General features: G+C 45.3%; 1 protein-coding gene across 3 annotated transcripts; it reads left to right on the plus strand.

The window, feature by feature from the left end:
* The first annotated feature begins 2,136 nt into the window (after positions 1–2,136).
* Positions 2,137–25,476, plus strand: FBXO21 (F-box protein 21). Of its 3 annotated transcripts, none has more exons than XR_012045299.1 (12): positions 2,137–2,384; positions 5,293–5,428; positions 7,265–7,359; positions 9,420–9,541; positions 11,363–11,509; positions 12,377–12,510; positions 12,758–12,894; positions 13,722–13,898; positions 14,684–14,816; positions 17,451–17,641; positions 17,865–18,000; positions 18,661–18,793. XR_012045299.1 is itself a non-coding variant. In XM_072880332.1 (12 exons), the coding sequence occupies exons 1-12, from the start codon at positions 2,143–2,145 to the stop codon at positions 22,003–22,005; spliced, it is 1,851 nt and encodes a 616-aa protein (XP_072736433.1). In that variant the 5' UTR covers positions 2,137–2,142; the 3' UTR covers positions 22,006–25,476. The 3 variants fall into 3 exon arrangements, 2 of the variants coding, with proteins under 2 accessions (XP_072736433.1, XP_072736435.1); XM_072880332.1 differs by lacking the exon at positions 17,865–18,000 and adding an exon at positions 21,827–25,476 and having other exon boundaries at positions 18,661–18,818; XM_072880334.1 differs by lacking the exons at positions 17,865–18,000; positions 18,661–18,793 and adding an exon at positions 21,827–21,989.
* The last annotated feature ends 101 nt before the right edge of the window (positions 25,477–25,577 follow it).

The raw sequence follows: 25,577 nt of genomic DNA on the forward strand, positions 1-25,577 counted from the left end.
TTTTGTAGCTTTTCGTGTGATCCTAAGGTAGGTTTCTTCTGAAGAGTAAAGGGGTGGGGACAGTGGGAGCAGGGATGAGCCGGTGTTGTGTTTGATCATACCAGTGCTTTAAGCGGTCAGAAACATGGTTTTCCCCTACCTCTGAGCTCTCAATGCTGCTAAAATCTCTGCCATTCGTACAATGTACTCCAGCCCCCTCTCTTGGACTGACTCTGGCTCTGTTTGCAAGATATCCACATTGTTCTAAAGCATGCACCTCTTTCTGTATAGTTCCAATCTTCTGATTTTATGGAATACTTATGCCTGTTTGCATTACAGTCAAAATAAAAAAGTGAACTAAAATCTAGCGGACCTCGTTCTTCTCTTATCTCTGGGTTTTTAATGCTGAAAGGCCTCTCCCGATATCTTGGCCTTGCTCTGGTTCGCTACCTGTAATGCCGGAGCACTGTAAATAGGATGGTGGCATCAATCAGCGATATCTGTTTACCTGCAAGACAGAAACACTTTCTTATAAGGTTGCTTGAGTCACAGCATTACATGTTTCACATCATTTATACCACATCCACTGGGAAAATGCCACAGTCAAGCAAGGAGGGCTGTTTGCACACAATCCAGGGCAACTTTTGATGCTGGAGCCTCAGGAACACGGTAGCAGTACTCCAGGCAGGACCTGAGAGACCTGAGCAAAAAGAATGGCTGCATGTGGCCAGGCGAATGAGGCAGAAGTATGGACGTGGCTTTTTACATGGGAAGGCAGTGTGCTGTTGCAAGGGGGTACTAATCCGCCTTTATTTAAATAGATCGCTTCTAAGTGCTCCCTGAAGAGCAGCAGGACATGGATATGATCAGCACAGAAAGATCATAAGTTGTCTGCAAGGAGCAGGTGAGAGGACGAAAGGCATCCATGTGCCGGAGTGAAGGGCTGCTGCCCTGGTAAGCCCTGCAGTGCCAGGCTGGCGTGAGGGGAACGTGGCTGCCGTGTTACCTGACACGTGGCGGTAGTTCTACCTCAGACATTGCTGCAGTTATACCTCAGACGCAGCAGCAGCGTGACCTCAGACACGGCAGCGGTGTGACCTCAGACTCTGCGGTGGTGTTACCTGAGGCATGGCAGTGGTGTGACCTCAGAGACCATCATGGTGTGACCTCAGACACTGCAGTGGTGTGACCTCAGACACTGCGGTGGTGTGACCTCAGAGACCATCATGGTGTGACCTCAGACACTGCGGTGGTGTCACCTGAGGCATGGCAGTGGTGTGACCTCAGAGACCACCATGGTGTGACCTCAGACTCTGCGGTGGTGTGACCTCAGAGACCATCATGGTGTGACCTCAGACTCTGCGGTGGTGTAACCTGAGGCATGGCAGCCGTGCTACCTCAGACATGGCAGTGGTGTTGCCTCAAGACACCGCCATGTTGTTACCCCAGACACAGCAGCAGACACCTTGGTGCCACCTCACACACCATGCTGGTGTTACCTCAGTCCCCGCGGTGGTGCTACTGCAGACGTGGCAGCAGCATTACCTCAGGTGCTACCACAAACATGGCAGCAGCATTACCTCAGGTGCTGCTGCAGGCATGGTGGCAGGGTTACCTCAGGTGCTGCCACAGCCATGGCGGCAGGTTACCTCACTCAGCGTTTCCGCTCTGCCCTGCCAGGCCCTGTTAGCCCAGGGCAGACGGGCACAAACCACTTGCATCCACCTGGCTCCCTGCAGCCTCCCCGGGACGCAGGGTCGGCCATGGTCTCTGACTGACCGCCCAGCTCTACCGGAGGCCCGGCGCTGCCGGCGCAGCAGACGGTGTTTTGAGGGACTGGGGGTCCCCAGGCCCGCGTCCCCACCGACCGCGGGGGCTGACGCCTCTCCTCGGGGGATAGGAACTTTGCAGACGCTCCCTAGGCACCGCCGCTGCCCTTGACCTTGAGAGGCGGCGCGCTCCGCTCTGCGCTTTGCGGGGCGGCGGCACTTGGCAGACGCTCCCTACCGCCGGCAGGGGGAAGGCGCCGCTCCGCTCTGCGCTTTGCGGGGCGGCGGCACTTGGCAGACGCTCCCCGGGCCGTTCCTCCGCCTTCGCTCTGCGCCGGAAGCGGGAGACGCTCCCTAACCCCTCCCGCGGGGGTCGCCCAGGTAAACATCCAAGATGGCGGCGGCGGAGAGCCCGGGCCCGGCGGCGGCGGCGGCGGCGGGGGGGCCGCGGGGCGCGGCGGAGGCCGACGCCGACGGGATGGGCCTGACGGACCTGCCGGGCGAGCTGCTGGAGCTGATCCTCTGCTGCGACGTGCTGGGAGCCGCCGACATCGGGCGGGTGTCGTGCACCTGCCGCCGGCTGCGTGAGGCGTGCCAGCCCCGCGGCAAGGTGTGGCGGGAGCGCTTCCGCCTCAGGTGGGCACCGCCGCCCGGCACGGCACGGCCCGGCCCGGCCCGCCCGGGGGCTGCGCTGGCTGGACGCGGCTGGGCGAGGGAGGGCGAGGGGTGCCCGCGCGTCTCCTCAGCCGCCCGGCGGGCCCCGGGGCCGGGCGGGCCTTGTCAGCGCAGGCCGGGCCCCACCCGGGGGGGTTCAGCTGGCACCGGGGACGGTGCCCTCGGTCCCCTTGGCCTGGGAGGGCCTGGGTGCTCCTGAGGTGGTGGAAGTGCACCCCCCCCACCCCCCCACCCGATCCTTGTCTCTCTTCTCTGCCCGGCTCCACGAGGTGCATGTTGAACCCCTCTTGGGTTGGATGAGCCCTGCGGCTTTCTGCTGTGTATCTAACGGGTGAAATGTAGGTGTTCTTCCCGAGCAGACATGGCAGGGACTGTTGCAAGGCTGCTTCCCCTCCTAAATCCCATGGGGTGGGACCAGGCTGAGCCTGTCGCTCGGAGGGGAGCAGTCCTTGCGGCCCCCAGCTCGGAGGGGAGCAGTCCTTGCGGCCCCTTCCACAGCCAGGCACTTGGATTACCTGCAGTCCCCAGATCCAACCTGGGGTTGGACATAGGGCCACATGCACACTGGGGTTGTCAGTCGGCCTTCCTGGCCCCACTAGCAGCTAGCAGCTTCCAGAACAACTGCCAAGGCTTGTCCTGTTGCAGGACTAATGCTTTACAGCAAAGAGAGGTGTTTATTTTTAGTGCTTTTGGGAGAGCTATTTTCACAGAAACCAAAATCTTTCGGATTTACTTTTGCTGCTTGTGAGTTTAGTTTCCCCCAAAGGCTGTCACAGGGTACCTGATCAGTGCATAGCTGTGTTGTACTCAGTGAAACTCTTAACACTTTAGCGAGCAATAAAGCTATGCTGGTTTCAGCAGTCCTAGAAATACCGCTCCTTCACTGGGGCCGCCAGCCTATTTAGAATAGGGCATGCTCATCTGCTACCTGGTTTTGTCTGTGTTTTGGCACAGGAAAAGTAGCAGTATTGCTTTCTCTGATTGCCAGTTGGCTTCTAAAATTTAGCATGGCTCAAATGAGAGGATCATTCTCTTTTCATGGGTGAAAAAGGCTACTGAACAACTACAGCTTCCCGAATTCACCAAGCCATGGCTTGGGATGGCTGGCCAGATACTTTCACCAATTCAGTGGCTCTAATTTCTGAAGCGAACCTGAAAGTTTAAAAACGGTTGAGATCCAACAGCTGCAATTTAATGTGGTAGGTGATTAGCACATGCTGCTGTCCTCCTCTGTCTTTGATAATGGAACTTTTGGCAGGAGTTTGCACATTGACCTGGTTGTCCTGGCTGGATTCCATCGTGAGTAATTGCACTTTATCTTCCTAAAATTTTCAGTAGAATTCAACCCAAGAAATTATTCTTTCTCATCCTAAAATAAATGATTGTAATTGTTACTATGGTGTGGCTGCATTTCAGCGGTAGATGACTGGCTAGGGATCTGTCGGGGAGAGGTTGTTATGTAATGCAAAGTTATGTGGTTAGTCTTTGACTTTATTTTGTAACTGCAGTTGCAGTGTAGTTTTATTATTCACTGGTAGTAAAATATCTTCCACGTGTGGACGGACATAACTCTGCATTTTGGTCAGTTGGTAATAATTTTTATACAGAAGTAGTGACTTAAACATTTGGTGTTCTCTCTATTTATAAAGGTAAAAATATATAATATATAAAAGTGTGTGTGTATATATATAAACCTGAAAAGAACCTAAGGCAATCCATGTAGTTGAAGGAAAATGTTTTGTAAAAACCATTTAATAATAATATATTCTGTTATAATAATGTTATGTTATGTTAATATATTCTGTTAATAATGTTAATATATTCTGAATAATAATAATTTAGTAATAATTAACAGAATTTCAAAATGTGAAATAACCCCCCCTGTAAATTACAAGAGACCTTTCTCCGCTTTCTTTCCCATGCTGTCCAAAATACTTCCATCTGCGCTGATTATTCTTCGTGTTTTATACACAAATGATCTTTGTATCTTCAGAACAGCCATGGGTATTGCTGCGCTGGCACGTATTTTATTGCACAGGGCTGCGTTGTGGCAGCACATGCCCACTTTGTTAAAAAAGGTGCTGCTGCTAATAGACCCCAGAACATTACTGAAGTTAGGTTTTCAGTTGAACCTTGAAACACTTCTTAGTAAGCTGTGGAATGTATTTTAGTGTTTGGACTTTCAGGCTCAATAAAGCAGGTACAGCTTTCTTTTACAAGAAAGGTGTGGGTGTTTTTTTTAAATAATTATTTCGTGTATTAAAAACAAACTACAAAAGCATTTAGCTGTCACAATTTGACTTCAGAATTCTTTGGTTTCCTCCAGTAGGTGTTGCCACCAGCAAGGGCAATAGAGGGAGCTCTGTTTTGTGCATCATTTTAATTAGACCTACAAGGTAGTAGTAAGAACACAGGACAATGAATTCTCATTCTGTTAGGTGACAAGTTAGCTTACATGTGATACATCTTCAGAATGGCAAACTTTTTTTTATTATAAAACTCTGCATCTCTTCTAATGTGATATGTATGTTTATCTTGCAAAGCTCTAGAGGAGATCTCAAAAGTGTTTAGGATATTTAGATGTTGAAATACCTGGAGTATGAACCTTTCGAAGGTTTCCTATTGGCAGGCTTCAGGAGAGCTTACTTTTAAATAAGCATTAGTACACAGATGAAATCAGTTGGATTTATGCTTTGATGCTTGAGTCAGTCATTGGATTAATTTATATAATTACATTTAAATTTGGACTGTGTCTTGGCAGTGTCTCAGCTCTTCAAGTCACTTACAGTAAGAAACATTTTATGATTCTGGAGGTTCTCAGTGATGTTGAAATACTAATGAACCTGTTCACTTATGTCTCGTTGTGTAGATGGCCATCGCTGCTGAAATACTATAGCCACACAGACGGTGTTAGCTGGCTTGAAGAATACAAAGCACGGCACAATGCTGGTCTAGAAGCCCAGAGAATTGTAGCTTCATTCTCCAAAAGGTTCTTTTCAGAACATGTAAGTCATCTTCTCTATGTATGTGCAACAACCTAGCTACTTGTTTAGTACTTTTTATTGGTTTGTCTTTCCTCTCTCCTCACATCTTTTCAACTATGCAGTCAGAAAATTCGTATTTCCTCACTTTGTGTGAAAATGCTCGATCACCAGCCAAAAGGGGAGAGAGAGTTCAAAATCCAAAGGTGCAAACTGCGTAGAGTCCAAAGCGCACTCTGCATATCACATTCAGCTGTTGCCACTGCAGTTTTAAAAGATCTTTGCTCATTGCTGCATGTTCAGACCTGGCTCTGGGAACTTCTGAAGGACCGATAGTTTGTTGGCATATACCACAGCCTATGAATTTATCTCACTGCAGACCTTGTGCAAGGATATGTTCTGTGAGTTGTCAGAAGTCATTTGAAAACAGGACCAAGGCACAATAGGTTCAGTGAATTGGAAAGTATGTCATTTAAATTCTTTACCCAACCATGACACCAAGATGCTTTTGTGTTCAGTGTGAAAAAGGTGAAAATGTAGTTTCTCAGAGAAGATTCACTCACATGTGAAACAACAGTTATTTCATTGTCTGTTTGCTTAGTTGATGGCAGTGGGTTTTGGCTAGCTGTACAATTCTGGTCAACCTGAAATTCTGTGAAATAGGCATAAATGCTGCCCATAACTTCAGCTAATTAAAAAGTTCACACAAGAGCCACTAAACAGCCACCCCTTTGTGGCTCCTTTGCGAATATGTTGTGGTCCAGTAGAGAATTCCCCTAAGATACAGGAGGCCCGTGTTGAAATCCTCTTGCCTGATTTTAAGCAAGGGTTGGCACGTGGGTTTTCACCCCTGGAGAAGGTGGCCGTGGAGCCAGTAGGGTATTTGGAGATGCGTATCTCTTAGCTCAAAAAGAACAGTTCAAAGCTGTTCTTTTTGAACTGTTCCCCTGTAGTTGCAGCAGATAGACATTTGACCATGGAGAAATGTGTGTCAGGGCATTAACTGGGGGCAGAGGCTCCTGCATCCCTACTGTTTTAATCATGTATACAAAGACTACTGAGACCCCATTCAGCAATACCCAAAGGCCTAATAATTAGGACTGTCTCCTGTGGGGCTAGAAACTGCAGCTTGATTCCCTGCTTAGAATTGAGGGGAAGAGACTTTCAACCCAGTTCCACTAGATCCTGCAGAGTGCCTGCTAAGATACAGTATAACAGGAATCGCTTTTTCCTTACTCTATTAGCCCATGTCCTATACTGAAAAGCTTGAAAGCAAAAAGATTTGTTACAGTTCAATCAAAGCTTAAAAAAGAATTCCGAATTCTGGAAGAAAATAACTCTTCTGAATATAGATACATAAGTGATTGTTTCAAAAAATGCGGTTCTGTCAACAAGCTGGTAACTGGGTTAAGTGCTCATCGTTAATCAGATGAGGTTTTTATGCATAAGTTTGGGGCTGAAATGAAGGTTCCTGCTCCTTCCCCCAGGAGCAATCTGCTACACTAGGGAGGATTTGTAGAGGTTCAGTCAACCACAGGCAAAAGTTGATTCCACCTTAAAATTACTTTCAGCTTGGGCCCAGCCTGCATAAGATCTGGTATGCTTGTGCTGGTCCATACACCCTCTGTAGGAGCCCTAAATGCTGTAGCAGTTAGCTCAAATTGCTGTAGGGTGCTACTGGGGTTCTCAACGGATCCTTGTAATAAATCGATGGAGTGGAACCTATGAATACTTGGTGACCTGGACATTTTTAAGATCTCTAAAGAATAGAACAAAATTGGTTTTGAGACTTCTTATGAAATTATGTTCTTTTGGAAAGAATCTGTTGTGCTCTGCATAATTCATTGGCTGGTTTGACAGGTCCCCTGTGATGGATTCAGTGACATTGAGACTCTCGGGTGCCCAAGTCATTTTTTTGAGGATGAGCTGATGTGTATCCTTAACATGGAAGGAAGGTAAGAAAGAGTGAGGGGTTGGAAATAGAAGAGATTTTTCCCTTTCACCAGTTAAAGGAGAACAGTACTGTGGTGAATGCCTGACCTCAGCTTCTGTCCTTTTGTCACTCCCCTAAAACAACATCCCCAGGCTTACCGAGGCTGGGAGATATTGCTGGGTGTTTAACTTCAGAACAAATTTAATATTCCCAGAAAAAATCACGTAAACTATTCTACGAGAAGGAGGTCCTCTGGCTTTGTGTTGCTGTTAGTTGCTTGATTCCTTGCCAGTTCATGACATCCCTTGGGACATGTTCCATGTACCCTCTTCTCTGCAGTAGTTTTGGCTTAAGGAGTTGCTATCCTCATGTTCCTTCAGCACCGGAGGGAAGCAGGAATACTCAGTGAGGATTGCCACCATGAATCCCTGTATCATGAAACGACAGGGTTGTTTTGTTTTGGTTTTTCTCTTGTTGCTTTTCTTAGCTGTAGTAGGTTGGTACAATTTCTGTCCCCAGATAAGCAACTGAGTTTAATTTAGCCGCTGCAAAATTTGCAGTTCTGTAAATTATTCAGACAGGTGAAATGCCAAGCAGGTAAATAAAACTTCTGGTTTGCATCTGCCTGGGTATTCTCCTCACCATGGTTAACACTAGGCAAGATGAATAAGTCACTGCTTTACTTGAAGGTTTTTCTGCTGGTGGCGTGTAAACCATGCTGATTTTGCTGTCATGTGAACCAGCGATAGATTGCTCTTAATGGAGTCTAATAGCCTTGATTAAAGGGACTGTTAGTAGAGCTTGAAAAAATATAACTGGAATGGCAATCATCTCATTTTTGCTTTTTCACATCCGTTTTATTACCTCCTCTATTTGAACTGAGACTAAACATCTCTCATTTGACAACTGGTTAGAAAGCTTTTGAGCCTTTGCACTGGCCAAATGCCTCCCCATAAAGCAGGATTGATGCTAATTACACCCTGATTAAGCTGTAGTCATTGCCATTCAGGAGCATTAGGCTAAATTATTTCCCTGGAAGATATCCCAATAAAGCAGTTGTCCCTACTGAGCATCCCAATTTATTGGAAGAGGATAAAGTGTTATGAGGTTTGATTGTTCTCCTCTCCAGTAGGATGGAGAAGGCTGATTTGACCTGCAATCTGGAGGAGAGGAAATGTAAGCAGGGAAAGAGGTGTTTTTCTGAAGAAGGAAACTGGACTTGTTTTAAGCACATGGCAAAGGCAGAGCCTGGGAATCAGTAGAATTCTCCCTTTGGGTTTTTTTGGGGCCAGGGCTTTGTGCCATTCCTAACTATTTGGTGTAAAAGTGCTCAGTGAGGCACTGGGTAACCCATTGCTAAAGGCCAGGGCTTGCTTAGATGCATGTGATTTGAATGCCTCTGAGCTGGTCTGTCGTATTTCAGGTGACCTCTTTAAACCTGACCTGGATAGTAACCAGCTCTCTATTGCTGCTTCTTGGGCGCTCTGCCTTCGCTTGTTAATTTAGAAAGTGAAGGGGCTTTACTATAAAAGCTGTAAGGTTTTGGATTGTGTGATCTACAGACCAATTGTTGATCTGTTCCTGCCTTTTCAGAGCAACAGGGAATTTTTTTTTTTCTTCTGAATACTATTGGACCTACATTTGTGTCCCTCATCAATTTCTTTTTAATGGTGAGAGGATACTTTAAGTTTGATTCTGGAGGAATCCAGTCAGACAGAGGGTAATGTTTTACAAATAAAATACAGGATTGTAATTGGATATTCCTGAGCTACTTTAATTAGGATCTGTGTTGTTTCCCATGATACTGTATCTTCTCAAAATTATATGTTGGTGATAGGATAAAAATCGGAGATGATAGGAGCAATGCTTTGCAAGTGTCTTATGTTGTGGTTTTTTGATGACGAATTTCCTCTTAACATTGACCTTTTTGGTTGACTCTTTGGTGATAGTGGTGTTGTCAGACTTGTTTAGAAAAGCAATAGTCTAAATTGTAAACCTGTATTCACTGGAAAAGTTAAATCAAATGTTCACCCTTAAAGTGCTTGTTTAGGGCAATACTACTTTTTGTATTTAAATGTGCAGGAAAGGTCTCACCTGGAAGTACTATGCAAAGAAAATTCTATACTTCCTACGGCAGCAGAATATATTAAAAAATCTGAAGGAGTATCTTCAACGCCCGACTGATCGGCAGTCATTTTTGGAGGGTAAGTCTTCGGCGGAAATCCCATGTGGAGCACCTAATGACAGCTTTCCATCATTGTTGTTTTACTTGGAAAAAGCCTTTCTTGCTTATATTTCAGCTAGCCCTTGGACAACAACTCAGAATTAAGTTTGGATTTTTGATGTACCTGAAATCCTTAAAATCTTGCAGTAGTTGCATAGTGTTGCATCAGAAAGTCAGGATTACATTAGCTTCTGTCAGTGCTGTATGCTTGAATAATTGCCCATGGACAGATGAGCTGAAAAGCAATGGAGAAAATGTTAAAACACATGGATTTGAAGCTTGAACAATGTATTGAGGAAATCAGCAGTAGCTCAGCATCCTAATTGGCTGACATTGCAGAAGCGTTTTAACTGTGGCCCAAGGGCTGAATGCGGCCTAACAGACCAACTGATCTGATTTCGAGTCAGCTCCCTGCTATCTCCTTTCCCAAGAGCTTCTTGGATAAGGGCAAGGAACAAGCTGCAGGCAGGGGGAATTGTTGCAGCTCATAGCCTGTGTGCTGTGGCTTTCTCTCGAGAGCTGTCTGACTGCTGGACCGTTGGAGCTGTGCAGTGTAGAGCTGGGGAATGGATAGAAGTCCAGTCATAAGGAGGGCGCTTACACCTGATATGAAGAAAGAAAAGGCTTTTCTTTCTGCAATTCACGTCCTCAGTCTGATGGATTATTCTCTTCTTCAGGCTTCCTATGGAGAAGATAGTCTTCCGAATGGATTGAAAGCTGCCAGTATCTGTAGAAGATTCTCTTACTCTTGGTATATACCTCAAAAATGTCATACAAAAGAGTCTCTAACACCAAAGCTGGTTCTTGTTAGTGGCAATAGGCTTTGAAGAAGGGACTGTGTTAGGGCAAGAAGGGAAGGCGAAAAGTGGCTTTTTCTGGAAACAACAGAGACAGTTAATTATGTGACTTAATCATGTGGGTCACAAATATATGCATTTGTCTGCCATGCATGTACTATTAGAGCACCAACAGGTGGTCTGTTGTGAAGTTTCACCTGGTCAGCATGGGGAGCACTTTGGGGGGGAGGGGAAAGAAGACATGGCTTGGGGCCCTGCTGAAATCCTTGAATACAGGCCTGTCATGGATGTGCTAATGAAGCAATGTAGGAAGCTGGAAGAGTTACGATCCATGCAAAATTCTTGCAGGTGAATACAGTTGATTGTAAAGGTTGAACAATATGGAGGCTTTCGAAAGAGCAGTGGTGACAAGATGACAAGGAGAAGATTCTGAGAAAGGGCTGGTGTTTTTCCTGCAGAAGTTTGACAGAAGAGGCTTGAACAGAAGGCAAATGAAAATCTGTTCTGTTATAGTGGGTTTCTGACATGAAGATGGAGAGCAGGCATGGAAGAGAAAAATGAATGTAGCAGAAGAGGGAACGATGAGCAAGAATGATAGCTATGGAGGATGTGGCAGGAAGAAATCAGAACTAAAGCAGAAGTGAAGCTGAGATTGTTTCAGGCTCTGAATAAAAAACATTGTTTGGGATGATGCCAGGAGATGCAATGTGACTGGAGAGTTGGCTGGTTAAGCCTGGTCTAGCAGCATACCTGCTCAGTGTACAAATCTATTGCTTTCCCTTTCAAGATGGTGGAGAGGGGAATACTGAACTTAATTGGTATTTATCATGTCAGCTTATTCTTTGCATTTTATGTGATAAATCAATATATATGACTGCAAATTTTAAAAGGAAAGCTCTTGTGTTCTACTGCAATTGCTTGCTGCATGCCTGGAATTTGGAGTAGGTAAAACTAAGCAAAGAAAAAACTGAAGTCCTGTTTCTTATATAGTTTATTTTTTCCAGGTGCTGTTTTAATTGATCAATACTGTAACCCACTGTCAGACATCTGCTTAAAAAGTGTCCAGGCACAGGTGGATGATATCACAGATAAAGTGCGCAAAGTCCTGCGGACGAAAAATCCAAGGCACCCCAGCTTGGCTTCCAAGGCAGGTACTGTACAGAAACATATGCTTTGCTGCAGAGCATTTCTGCAAGCCTAGATACAGGCAGACAAGGTGAAACAGCTCTTGAATTATCATAGCTTAAAGAGCTGTTGTTCTTTATCCCCTGGCAAGCATATTCTGACATTTGCTTAAACCATCATTCAGGAAACAGCTGTTTGTTCAGCTACAGGGACTCAATAGCCCAGGGTTGTCAGTCCATCTGATACTGTCTACGCAAAAAGAACTGGGAGGGGAATTCTTCTTTTTTTTTTTTTTTTCCCATTTGTTCCTGAAGTCTTAAGTCCTGATATCTGTAGCAGAGCTGTGGGACAGGGGATCAACCTCTTTTCCTCTGCAAGTCTCAGAAAGTCAGCAGCAATAGAAAAGGTACGTGCTTTAACATTTCCAGAAGTCAGGCAGCATCTTGCTCCTTGTTTTTTATAAGCGCTGTCTAAGGTTTGCTGTCTTTCAAAGAGAGAATGAGTGGTCTGCCTGCATCTGTATATCTGGAGTGGCCAAGCTGGGACTTTCAAGCAGTGAAACCACACTTCCCGTGCCTGGGCAGTGTGACACGTCCAGCTGCAGTGCTGTGCTGGCACAGGTTGGTTAGGATCCAGTCCTCCAGCTGCAGAAGGAAGCGAGGCATCACTGTTGCACAGCTGAGGTGCAGGGCAATCTGCTGAGCCAGGCCACATTATGAGCAGAGCGCTAGGCCACTGCCATGGTCAACTCTAGCCAGTCTCTTGACTATCTGAATTGAGATGAATCTCTTGTGTTCTTAGTCCATTTGAAGAGTTTTGGTATAAGGTTCATTACATAAAGGTGTTAAGTACACTTGTTTTCTCAGTCTTTATTTCATTGCCTGTGTTTTTAGGAGAGGTCCTGATTCCAGAAGTGGAGCTTCAGCGGCAGGTACTTGATGCTATGAATTGTGTCCTCTATGAGCAGTTAAAATACAAAGGAAACGAGCTGGATTACTATAACTCCCTGAATTCATACATTCACCAGGTACGTGTATGTTAGGCAAAAACTAGGAGGCCGCAAGGCTTGAGACATTCTATTTGTGGTGTTTATTTGTCTGAATGTAGTCAGACAAATAATTCTTTCTGAATAACAACTTGCTGTAAAGTCAATATGATGTAATCTTGTAATGCATATTCTGTCAAGTTGGTGTATTTTCATTTGTGAAATCAAACCTTGGGGTTTTGTGTTTTCTTAGTATCCCACATGTTTTTGTCACACTTTTATCCCCCAGGTTTTGATCCGCAGGACAGGAATTCCCATCAGTTTGTCTGTGCTTTATTTAACAATTGCCAGGCAGCTAGGAGTCAAGCTTGAACCAGTCAACTTCCCTAGCCATTTTCTGCTGCGGTGGTGTCAAGGAAAAGAAGGGTAAGCGATCTGCTGAATTTTGAAGTTGCGTCCACAGTAATAAAAGCCAGAAAGCATTTACAGCTCCAGACCTGTGCCAAAATGTTTAATTATTTTTCATCCGTAATTACAACCTATATGGAGGAAAAGATCAGATCTCTAAACAAGTTTTCCCAGAGTTCAGCTCTGCTGTTGATGAATGGTAACAGATTTCCTGAATGTGAAATAATAGTCACCGTGAGGTAATGTTTCTCTTATTTAAGAAAATTATGAAAAACTGAAAAGAAGAAAAAACGTGCTGATTTCACGTAACCTTTCATACAGAACCGTTGCTAGAGACCTTTGCTGTTGTTCTGCACACTCATTTAATTCTCCGAGTCAGTGTAGGATATATCTTTGACCAGATCGTGATCAATTTACAGAAATCTGTATTTTGTGAATGACATCAGCAGTCCAATTCAGAGCAATGGTTTTGTCTGTATATACCCCTTTTAGCACTAGGCTTCGGATGCCACATGCGTGGGCTCTGTTACACTTTCCAGTGCAGTGCCATAATATAATCTAGCAATAGATACAGCAAACCTGAAAATATCTGAAGGAAAGAGCTGGCATGATAGAGTAAAAATGTCCCCTTAGTTTCTCTGTCTTCTCCCATATATGTTTATCTGAAGAAGAAGCTAGGAGGAGAGAGAAGGTAACAGGTAATCTCTTTTTAGGAGGGAGCTGAGGTATGAATGACACTTCTTTTAAAAACAAGCTTGAAAGTGCTGAGGGAAGAACAGAAATAGGTAATCTTGCTTTACCATGAGACCCATCATCACAACTTAGTTTCCTTGTTGTTTCATTAGAAGCACAGATATTTTTGACTACACCTACATTGACGCCTTTGGGAAGGGGAAGCAGCTGACGGTGAAGGAGTGCGAATACCTTATTGGCCACCACGTGACAGAGGAGTTCTATGGAGTGGTGACTTCAAAAGAGGTCCTGCAGCGTATGGTGGGAAATCTCTTAAACCTTGGCAAGCGGTGAGTTGAGGATCATCTGGCCTATAAGGCCTGTGGAAAAAAGGGCCCAGAGTATACTGTATGCATATCCAATACTGCTTTTTCACAGTATTTGAGTGAGTGCTTTGAAAAGATGTCAGTCACCCCAGGGGATCTTGAAAATTCTGTATGTCACATTGCATTGTCTGGTTGCTTTTAATCACCTGCAGCAGTGTTGTGTGGAAACAAGAATATTTAATAAAACTAGTTCCCCTCAAGAAAATGGACAGATGATTTTTTCTTTGTGAAAAGCTGATAGGGACTGTCCACCATTCCCTTAAGAGCAGAGACCTTCGTTATGATCTGGTAAGCACAACCCACATGCTCAAATGAGCAGTTTCAAAGGTACTGTTGGTTTGTAGAAGATCTGGTTTTATTTTCAAATGCCCCTGATAATCACTTTCCCAAGTAGCCATAGACAGAAATCACATAGTGAAAGGATTGCTTTAGGTGTAATTAAGCTGGGGGAACAAAAGCAGATTACAAAAGGAAATGACTTGGAGAGTGAATTCTCGATGTAGGATTATTTGACCAAGTAGAATACCAGTGAAGTGGGAGGGTAGAGTCCAATCATCAGTTGTGTAGCGTTTTTCCTTCTGAGCAGGCTGTTGGATGTCATGAGCGACAGTCAGTGCCGGAGGCACTCTTATTGAATGAGCATGCCTGTACCTGTAGCATCATTTTTGGTGACTATCCCTGTACATCGGAGTACTGGGGATAGGGGTTGAAGAGCTAGCCTTACAATTGAGTTTCTTTTTTGCTGGCAGAGAAAGCACTGATCAGTCTTACCAACTCTTGAGAGACTCGTTGGATCTATACCTGGCCATGTATCCGGACAATGTGCAGCATCTAATGCTCCAGGCTAGGTTATACTTCCACCTGGGAATCTGGCCAGAAAAGGTACCTCGCCACTCGGTCGTATGTTTTCTGATAGGCTAAGCGCTATTAACACTAGTCTATTGATTTCTGGACTACATCAGCTTGCATTACAGTCTGCCACAAGTTGTTTCTGTAATAAACGCAATTGAACGAGTTATCACATTTCAGAGAATCAATTTCTACTATATGAAGCAGGGAAAAGAGGAGGATTCTTGCTTGCTTGCCCTAGAGAAGACTTGTGAGCAGCCTCGAGTCTGAGTCATAATTTATGACTTACTGCCCAAGTCTGACAGCTTATCTTGCAACCAGTACTGTGGACTTCTAGCTGTAAGTTACAAGAGCGTTCTGTTTGGTTTATGCCTAGATTGTGGTAGTTGTGGTAAAACTCTTGCTGGACTCATGTAAAAGGAGCAATTACCTTATCAGAAAACTTCTAGGAAGTTATCTTTTATAAATACGACCAAAGCTGTTCTCTGAAACCTTAGCCACACAATCAGTGGCTCTTGTGAAAAAGCAACTTAATATTCCTGTCCTTGGGATTCTTTTTTAATATCGCCTTTAGCGTAGCAACTTGAGTCCTGCTATCTTGTGAATGTGCCGAGAAGGTGCCGAGACTTACAAGTTGTCTAAGTTGTCTAGACCATCCATGTCTTTCACTGAATCAGGGGAAGGCACAGGGAAGAAGCATGTAACTCAAAAAAGTATTATTTCTTTAGTGTGTCACTACAGCGAAGAGGTGTTCCCTAGTCAAAATTTCCTGTACTACTTCAGTAAAGCTCACACGCTTGGGCAACGCCTGTGCCATTTCCAAATGTGAGGTTTGGGTGAGGGGGCAGAAGTATTGACTGGACGGCTGAGCAGAAAACAAAGCTCTTTCCACCAAATTAACTGAAGCATAGGACTGCTGGAGAAGCTGCCTTCCTTCTGAAGAACAAACTGTGCTAAGCTTGCCATTCCTTTCTTATGGCAGCAAGTTTTAGGGTCACCACAGAAAAAAACAGTGCAAACTAAGAAATTGTGTATGGGGGGGACTCGCTGAGCTGAAATGGCAACCATATGTAAATAGGGGACAGCTAAGTGAAACACTGAAAGATCTTCCCTCCCCTTTCTGGCACTCAGCAATGTGTTTGTAAAGCACCAAGGCTTTACATACTTGCATTTTGCTGCCCCTCAGAACAAATAATACAACCCCATGGCTGAGTTTCACATGTAGTTTCTCTGCACTACATTGCCAGATGCAATGAAAATGTGCAAATTTAGACTTTTCAGTATTGCATCCTCATATGCATCCAGTCATTCCAGGCTATCGGGTAGGATTGTAGCTAGCCAGAGAGAATGCTCTATGTTTGACAGAACAGAAGATACCAGGTTTAATAGAGGTCTGCCAGATTTATGGGAAGTGGTACAAAATCTTAAAAGTCAAGCAGAGCTACACAGAATGTTGTCCTAAATGTTTGCAAATAACAGTAAATGAAATTGCCAAGAATCTCTGGCAGCTATGGTCGCTGTGCTAGGCCTTCCCCTTTCTGTAGGATTCTTTAGGATTTTCACGTCCTTCTTAAGATGGCAGCCTGAGAATTAAGGTGGCCAAGAAGCCTGAGCTGTGTTTCTTCTTCTCATACCTAATTACTCACCTGTTCTTTTTCTGAATTTATTTTCTTCACCTCTTGGCTGATATTCATGCTCAATAGGCTGAGATTTCTATTCCTCTTCTGCTGCTCTGGCATTCTTAGAGTGACCAAAGCTTCCAGTGTGTGATCAAGGAGACAGTCCTTTTGCCAGGTGTCAGATTTTGGAACTGTGTGTCAGATTTTGGAACTGTGGCAGCACTTGAGGTATTTGATGTTGGGGTGGATGTATCTGTCTTTTCCCAACCTGTTTAGACAACAGTTTTGTTAAGAGCAAGGAGGGGGGGAGAGACTAAAACTTGCATTGCCTGCCTCTAACAAACTTTGCAGCAGATGCTCTGGTAGTGTGCCAGAGGGTGTTGGTAGGCTGATATTCTGGATCTACAGGGTTTGCTGCTTTGAGAGCACTTTTAAAGTTAGTGTTCTTTAGTCATCCTGAGACAAGGAGGTTCTGTCTCTTGTTCACTATTACATGGTACAGCATCATAGAGGTTATTTGCATTTCCTTCTGTGCTGCCCTATTTTTCCTCTGCCGGGCTCCCACAGACATGCTGAGGAACTCTTTTAAACTAAAATGTTTGTTCTCAAGTACAGTAGAAGTCATCTGGAATCACTTCACAGCAGCAGTCTGGGAGACTAGCAACAGTATTCTCTTAACATTTCAGAAACCTTGAAACGGTCTCGTCAATGCCCTGTGGTCGCAAAATGTGATGCGATTAGCTTGTATGACTTAGTTTTAAGGAGTTACTGTGCTCAGCATGCCCTTCCTTGGAAGGAAGGAGCTTTACAAATAGAAAAGGAGAGGACTTTTTGCAATTTCTGCAGACTAAGCAAGTGTGAAGAACTCCTTGTGAGTGTGTAGCTAGAGCAAAGGTTCTCAGTCCTGTGTGGAAAACTCATGTGGCGGACCTTTAGGCCTGGGCACTGAGACCCAGCTAACTTGAGAAATATAGCTATATGTATTTGTAAGTGTTGGACTGCTGTAGAGAATTGTTCTGAATCTGTCTTTTTGTTTTGATTGCTGAAGGTTCTGGACATCTTGCAGCATATTCAGGCTTTGGACCCATCCCAGCATGGGGCCGTCGGGTACTTAGTTCAACATACCCTAGAGCATATTGAGCGCCGGAAGGAGGAGGTGGGACCTGAGGTGAAGCACCGTTCAGATGAGAAGCACAAAGAGGTCTGCTTTTCCATCGGGCTGATTATGAAACACAAGAGGTGAGCTCTTCAAAACCTTCCCCACATTAGCAGGCTGTATTGTAACAACGAGCGCAGAAGTGTTTGTTCTGACAGTAATGAGACGTGGTTTTATCTGCCAAGGAGGTACCTGGAATGGAAAATGCCAGGCGCGTGCATCTGTGCCATGTACCTTGTAGAAAAATTGGAGCAGCTCTGTCTGTCCTTTGAGAGAGCGAGTGTATTCACTGCTGTTTGTTTGCAGAGAGAAGTTTGTGAGGTGACTTCTCTGAGTCATCATATATCAGACAGCTAAAATTTCCACAGCCTAGAGCTCTCGAAGAAACATCAATAATCAGTTAATGAGGGACCACGGAACAGAATCGACTTCAAAAAAGATTGTAAGATTCCTAAGACAGCTTATGAATCTTTCCCTGTGCTATTATTATCCCCTCTTCCTGCATTGCACAGAGGCTTTGTGTTCCTGTCTGTACTGCTCTGCCAGAATGACATGCTAGCACTGTGTTGCTTCGGCCACTCCTCCAACTCAACAAGACATCTGGAGCATATTTTAAGGGCGTCAACAGTGACAGTTATAATACCTTGCGATTAATTGCACAAATAATCTGAAAATAATGATGGCTTTGTTTCTGGGAGTTCAGTATTGGGATTACCACATCTGTGTAGTGGGCACAGAAGTAATTGCACCACACAGTAGGATGGTTGATTCTCTCCCTATTTCTTGTTTCCTGTTCTCCCAGTTGCTGACTTCCAGTCTCTTTCCCATTTTCATTTCTTGCTCACATTTGGTTTTCCTTTGTCCTCAGCTGTTTGTTCCTGTCTATTTATCCAGTCACTCCTCGTCATTTCCCCCCACTTCAAAACACACACACGTACACACACAATCTTTTTTAATTGATTTTTTTTTTTCCCCCTCTTGTCCTCTCCTCCTTGTGTCAACTCACAGGAGGCTCCTATCCTGTTTGTGCTGTATTAGTCTTGACGAAAAAGAGCTGGTTCTGGAGTTTTCACAGTCTTTGGTGTGCAATTTTTTTAATTAGATATGGCTATAACTGCGTGATTTATGGCTGGGATCCTGCTTGCATGATGGGGCATGAATGGATCCGGAATATGAATGTCCACAGCCTTCCACATGGCCCCCACCAGCCTTTCTACAATGTGCTAGTGGAAGACGGCTCTTGCAGATATGCTGCTCAAGGTGAGCAGGAGTCTCCTGTGTTTCCTGTCTGTTTAGAAGTACATTAGGAGAAAGGGATGCTTAAGTGATTAACTCTTTTAAGTAGGAAACATAAACTGTTAAGGTTGAGGTAGGAAGGAAAATGATCTTGAATTCATGGCCTGCATTGTTTGCTCTCCATGAAATCAGTACTGTTACGAAAGAACGTTAAGGACCACTCTGCTGTAATCTCCTTTTGCCTTTGAAATGTGTTTTGGACATGATTGGTTTTGTGGGGTAAAGCATGATGGTTGCTTTTAGAAGAGGTAATTCAGCTTTTACTGAAGTCTGAAGTTCTGTCAGCAGCTCTCGTTCTTTGAAATTATAGCTGTGCTTTGGGCAGGACCTCGAAATAGGATGTAGTGAGAGAGCACACAGACTTTGCTTGTCAGGGCATGGTTCTGAGCAGCTTTCGTCAAGAGACCGTATGTGCCAAGATCCCAGAGAACACGGGTAGCATGGCTTTTAGTGCCACCTCTGATAAGAGTGGGACAAAAATCAATGTCTCTTCTAAACCTCCTTGCATTTGTGAAATCTCTATCACCCATTCTTCATGCGACATACCATAAGAGAGGAAATTCTTGTCTGATGGTCAGAATATGAGGTTAGGATACAAGAAACGTTGACCTGAAATGTTCAAAAGGGGAAAAAAGCCCTGTACATATATGTCTGTAACTCTGTACATTGTAAACAGAGTGTTCCTTTGCCTCATGTTTGTTCTTCTCCCGGTGATACGGAGGCATCCCATCCAGCTGGCAGGGCAGCTGCACAGCCTGATTGTATTTTGCTAAGACAAGATGTGGAAGCTGCTGGAGGGGAAATGCTGAACAAAATGCAGTTCAGCCCTTTCACTAGGGGGTGCTCCCTGGCATGTTCTGGTCCCGTACATGTGAGCAAGAGGTGGTTTTACAGGAGGGGACACTCCTACCCTTGTAGGTTTAAAGTGCAGGTGTTTCTCACTGTCCTGAGGGTTACTTTATATTCAGTAGTCCAAAAAGATGAAGTGAGGACCAGGAATATTGCAGCTCAGCCTTATGGCTCATGTTAGGCAGTACTTGGCCTCTCAAGAGTCTTAAAAAACAAAAATTCTTGTGTGCCATGAGTTAATATTAAAATAGGCATCTCGGGGAAAACTAATCAGATGATTGTCCACAGTGCTTCTGGGGCTGAGTCATCTCTTACATCTTTTGTCTAATTGTTTATAAACAAGTATGATGCTGGCTGGTTCCAGAGCACAGAGTATTTTAGCCAAGCTGTAAGTCGATACTGTCATCTCTGTGGCATCCAAGTGTTTTGATATTGCTAGGGAAAATTGAAGGGTTTGTCCTTGCTTGCTGAAATCTTGCTGCCTGACTATTGAGTATCCCCTCTAAAATACATCCTCAGATCATTTGGGAAGGGAGTATTTCATAACTTACTGACCTGACTTTGGGGAGGGGATTATAGTTTTTTATTGGAAGAATCTTAAACAAATCTGCATGCAGAGTTTTATCTAACCAGCTCAGAAATAACACCCAAGCTTATTATGGGTAATTGTACCTCAGTTTGAGTCCTTCCTGTAAATTTGTAGGTTGAGCTGTAGCTAATTCCGAAACACCTGTTTCATAAGGTGAGGTTGGTATCTACGTGTCCGCTCTTGTCTTTCTTTCGTTTGCTTTGTGGCAGCACAGGCCAGATATCTGTAGTTCAAAAAACTTCTAGTCAGCATGTTTCTCAGGCTCCCCACCTAGTGCCAAACTTCTTGTGTCAATCTCTTCCTCCCTGCCAGCTTCTGTTTCATCACCGTGTTTTTCCCTTTGTACACAGCTCGCTGCTCAGCCATGCTTCTGCAGAGCATATTGGAGTGTAAATTGTTTTCCGCAGTGGTGCAGTATACAGAAAAGGTACTTTGCAAGCCTGTAGGACTGCACCAGCCCACTGAGGTGTAGAATGCTCTTGTGCTTTCAGCTGCACACACTGACATACGGTAGCTTCAAAGAGCATGTATGGATTAATGACTTGTATGTGCTCTCTGTAGTGAACTGAATAGTTTTGGAGACAGCTGAATTATTCCTGAACGATGTTCTCTGCATCCCATCTTGTTCCCGCCCTGCCTTGCAGATAAGTCAGACTTTGGGACTTAGGCGGCTTTTGTTTCTACCTGTATATCTGGCACTGTGCTGGAAAAAATGACATCATTTGGGGACTGCTGCAGGGCACCTGTGCATGTGATTTACTGCTGGGCTGCCCCCAGTCACACTGCTTTATACAAATACTGCGGGAGCAAAGGGGCCCTCAGCTTGGGTCACCTTTGCATTTTAATGCCAGTGCTTCTGTGTTGTTTAACTGTTGTGCTTAATCAGGTTATCTTTTAGTACAAAGGAGGAAATGGGGTGCTCTGGGAAAGAATCAGCGTGCTCTTCTTGAGGACTTCCTCTTAATTTTGGGAAGTTTGGATTTAGATAAGTTAATTTTGCTGTGTGAGACATCCTTGAAAACCAGGCTGTGACTTGACATTGTTGAAACACAGGCTGGTGACTTAGAGCAAGAAAGCACTTGGCTCCTCTGCGAGGACAGCCTTGTGCAGTCTGCTCCACCTTGGAGCATTTGAGAAGGATCTCTCTTAGAAACTGATCTGCCATGGGACTTGAGCGATCAGAGCTCAGTGCTGCAGCTCCTCCGTGCGCTTACAACCAAGACCTGTGACCACAGAAGGGGAGCAGGTCAACATCCTGCTACTCTAAACTAATGTCAGACAATGTGATCCCAGGCATAAAACAGTTTTCACACCGCTAGGAAATGGGGTCAGCATCTCTTAGGAGATGAGGCTCTGTGAGCAATCGTACTGGCATACTCTGTGCATATTTTCCTGGATTAGGGTTTTTTTTCTTTAAAGCATCAGGAGGTGGTATTTCTAGAGACAGAAACAAGACTTGAGAGAGGCACAGGATTTATTGCCTTGTAGCGGGCCATTTCATGTGGTGATAACTGATTCTTTCCTTTCCTAACAGAGAACCTGGAATATAACGCTGAGCCTCGGGAGATCCCTCACCCTGACATTGGCCGCTATTTTTCGGAGTTTACCGGCATTCACTACCTAGCAAATGCCGAGTTAGAAATTCGCTACCCGGAAGATTTGGAGCTCACACGTGCCACAGTTCAGAAGATCTACAGTTCAGGCAAGGAGTGAGTGCAAAAGGCATCATGAGGACAGAAGCAGCTGCAGTGTAGCTTTACCCTCTTTGCAAAACTTGCCTGGAAGGCAAGTTTGGTGACAATCCTTTGGCTTAATGCATTGAAAACTGCATTGAACTTTGTAAATGGTGCTATAGCATCTTTCCGTTGCCTGCCTGCCCATTCTGGCCCAAAGGCACAGGGACACATTGGTAGTTGAGGCCAAGCGTAAGGATCTTGCAGGGACAGTCGTGCTAGGAAGCGCGTTGTCCTTTGGAAGGATTTGCGCATACTACTCGTTCTGTGATTGTCTTGCCTAGAAGGTTGACGCAGTGAGATCCCTGGTGTGGAATATGGAAGAACCTCCTCTTCCAGAAAAAGAAGTTGCTTGTCCTTACAGTGTTGTGGGTTTTTTTGTTTGGTTGTGTTTTTGTTTTTTTTTTTAATGTATATCTCATGCAAGTGATAGTTTTTAAAGTCTCTTAACGTTTCACTGTTGTCTTCTCCAGTCTGAATTTTTGGTCAGATTTTGCTTCACCTCTGTGGTCTGATTATTGACAGAGCTACCATTCCAATTCTGAATATTCTTATGGGCCTGGGAAAGAGCCCCAGCAACAAAACCAGAAGCAGCTAGGCTTCTGAGGGTGGCAAGCGCAGTGGTAACACTGAGGTCCAGTTGGCCACCTCGCTGATGACACAAACTCTCCTAATGCAGAAGATGAGCTTCTAGACCTTTTTCATGCCTGCTAAACATACCCAGTCTATGTTCTTACCTTGTTTTTTGGTCCGTTCATTGTGCATTCCAAGGCAGGATCTGCAGCACAGCCGTGAGTCCTCCCAGGACGATTTTGAACCTTGTGGCACTGTTTCATGGAAGTCTTGAGGTCGGTGCCAGAATGACTTTGATGTATGGGGAGCTTCCACTCACTGCCGTCTCCAATCTATAGGTATTTATGCAATACAGTGGGATCGTGACTGGAAACTGGCCAACCCTGGAGTCAGCCAAACCATATATGGAAGAGAGATGTTAATTCCTACAGCTTGAGGCCTTCTTCCTTTTTGCCAAAAGGGAATGGATTTTGGGTGAGCGCATACTCCGCTGCCCAGAAGGGAAGAGCTTTAGCAGCTCAAGGCACATGAATTTCAACATGACACTCTAAGCCCAGACAGAACCACTGCAGAAGAGGTTTTCCTCTGGGTTCAGGTATTACGGGGTGCAGTGACACCGTGTTTGTGCATACACAGAGCCTGCATATCCTTGTGGTTTCTGAAGCAACGTCTATAGACTAGCTGTGGCTAGTGCCTCCTGTCGCTGTCCGGTTGCAATACAGTAGTTATGTCAGAGATGACAATTGGGTACTGTGCCCTCTAGAGTTAGGTGGATGCTCTTAGTCTATTGTAGCAATTCAGGTATCACCACGTGAAATCACACGGCCCTCCTCTTAAAAGAATGCTTGAACTGCATGCCATCCTATTGAAATATTGAGCACTGATTAAATATGAGAAATAAATACTGAAAGCCCAGCACTTTTGCCAGCGGAGTGGTGGTGGTCTGCAGGAATCTTGGTGCTTTAGGAAGAGCAGCCCTGTCTCGGAGGGAGGGAAGGAGGAAGGGACTGAAGAATTTCTACGGAAGCAGAATGGATCCAACTGAAAGCAGGGTAGGGAGTCATTAGGCAAAATCTTAAAATCCATCTCTTGTTTTTGAGGGTTGGAGTAGACCTCAACCCTCCAACCCTCTTTGAGGGTTAAAAGCAGATCCCAAAAGATTCCTAGCAGGGATACAAGGTTGGGAATGGGCCTGTAGAGTCACAAGGTTGATTGATGCTGGTAGCTGAGAACAGGCGCGCAGGAGCAGGGCTTGGGCTGCCCATTCCCAGCCTCAGCTTTGATGAGGCTAGCTCTGCGACAGCATAACTATCAGTGAGTTTCCTGGGGCTTCATGCTCCCCTCTGCCAAACGGGCAGTCTGTTGATACCTTGCCCCTCTCAAGTGCATCAAGAGAATTGCCGCATACTGAGCTCGTAGGAGTCCTCAGCAAGAGGTGCTGCCAGAATGCCAAGTAGAATCGTGCCATAAAAAAGCCACAGGAGTCAACAGAAGCTGCCCAAAATTTCTCTGAAAACTGGTGCTGGCCAATGCATATCTAACCCACTTGAAAACATGCTGTGTGCTTTAAGACGGGGGTCCCAGAGTAGCCGGCAGAGCCCATTATACCTGTGTTTCTGGGGCCACCCTGTGTTTATACTCTGAAGAGTCTGGACAAGGAGGAAGCGTGGGAGCTGCTCTTCATGCAGTTCACGCACACTTCCCCCACCCACAGGCTCTTAACCACTTCCTTTTCTGCATGGGGTGCAAAAGGGGAGTGTTCCTGTGCAATAGGGGACAGACGTACTGCAAGTGACTTGTGTACACAAGGCAACCCAGACAGCCCTGGAACTAAAACCTCTCATCCCTTCGGCAAACGTTTTGTAGAGAAACTGTGTCCTCAGACAGGTCTACCTGTCTGCTTTGCTGTGCAGACCATGTCAGGGCACGGTTATGTGGGTGTTTGTGTTGTCCACGAGCGCCAACACAGCCTTGTACGTGCCAAATTCGGAAGAGACTGGAGGCATTTCAATAGGCACCACACAACATCAGCACAAGGTCCAAGTCTGATTTTGGGACTTCAGACAAAACCAAAGGAAACGGTGTGTAAAGGCTCCTGCTTTTTATCCCGTTTGGTTAGGCATGCCTGTTGCCTCGTTCTGTCTTCCTGCTGCTGCCTGTGGGGTAGGCTGTGTCGCATGCCATGGGTTGAGTCTTTGGTCTTAGTGAGGAGGAATTCCCACGTAAGTATTTGCAGCTGTGGGAGACCTCAGCCCAAGCACCCAGGGTGGCCAGGGAAAACTGAAGAAACCCACAAGGATATCTCTCTATCGCTGCTTGAGCAACCTCTTGCAATGCACATCAGTTCCCACAGGCTGAGCATCCGAGGTCCAGCGCAGGCAGAAAACACCTCTTTGGATTGATAGAGGTCACATTAGGTGTTTGCCTGTGCATCAGGTGGCTCTTCTGTCCCCTGTCCCCCCAGCCCTGGCAGCACAGGCATCTTTGCAGTCACCATTTCCCCAAGAAGACAGCAGTGGATCCCAAACGTTCCTTGTGTCCGTGAGTAATGTCTGGATCCGCATGAATGTACGTATGTTAAAGATGATACATATGCATATACATCGTGATTTGTCCTGTCGTATCTGTGCAGAGTTCACTTGGGAAAAGGGATGTTTTGCTTTCTGGGGAAGGTGGAATTGCCGCCCTTCTCTTACCTGACTTCACTCACCCGCCATCCCACCGAGCAGAAAGACTGACCTGGGTGGTCCCGAGTGCCTTGGGGGCAGAGGGGTGGATTTCCTGCAGCTAATACCATCTTCTCCCTGTTCTTTCTGTGTTGTCAGCCATCTGTCCTGTGGACAGAACAGCCAGGGTGCTATCATGTCAAAATGGCTTTCTGGAGGGTGAAGGAAAAAAAAATACAGAGTGGGGGGGAAAGAGGAGGCTGGGGGGGGGGGGGGGGGGCAGGAAGCAAGTAGTAATCACTGTCTGGGTTGT

The sequence above is a fragment of the Ciconia boyciana genome, chromosome 15 (assembly GCF_034638445.1).
Source record: "Ciconia boyciana chromosome 15, ASM3463844v1, whole genome shotgun sequence".
Classification (NCBI taxonomy): domain Eukaryota; kingdom Metazoa; phylum Chordata; class Aves; order Ciconiiformes; family Ciconiidae; genus Ciconia; species Ciconia boyciana.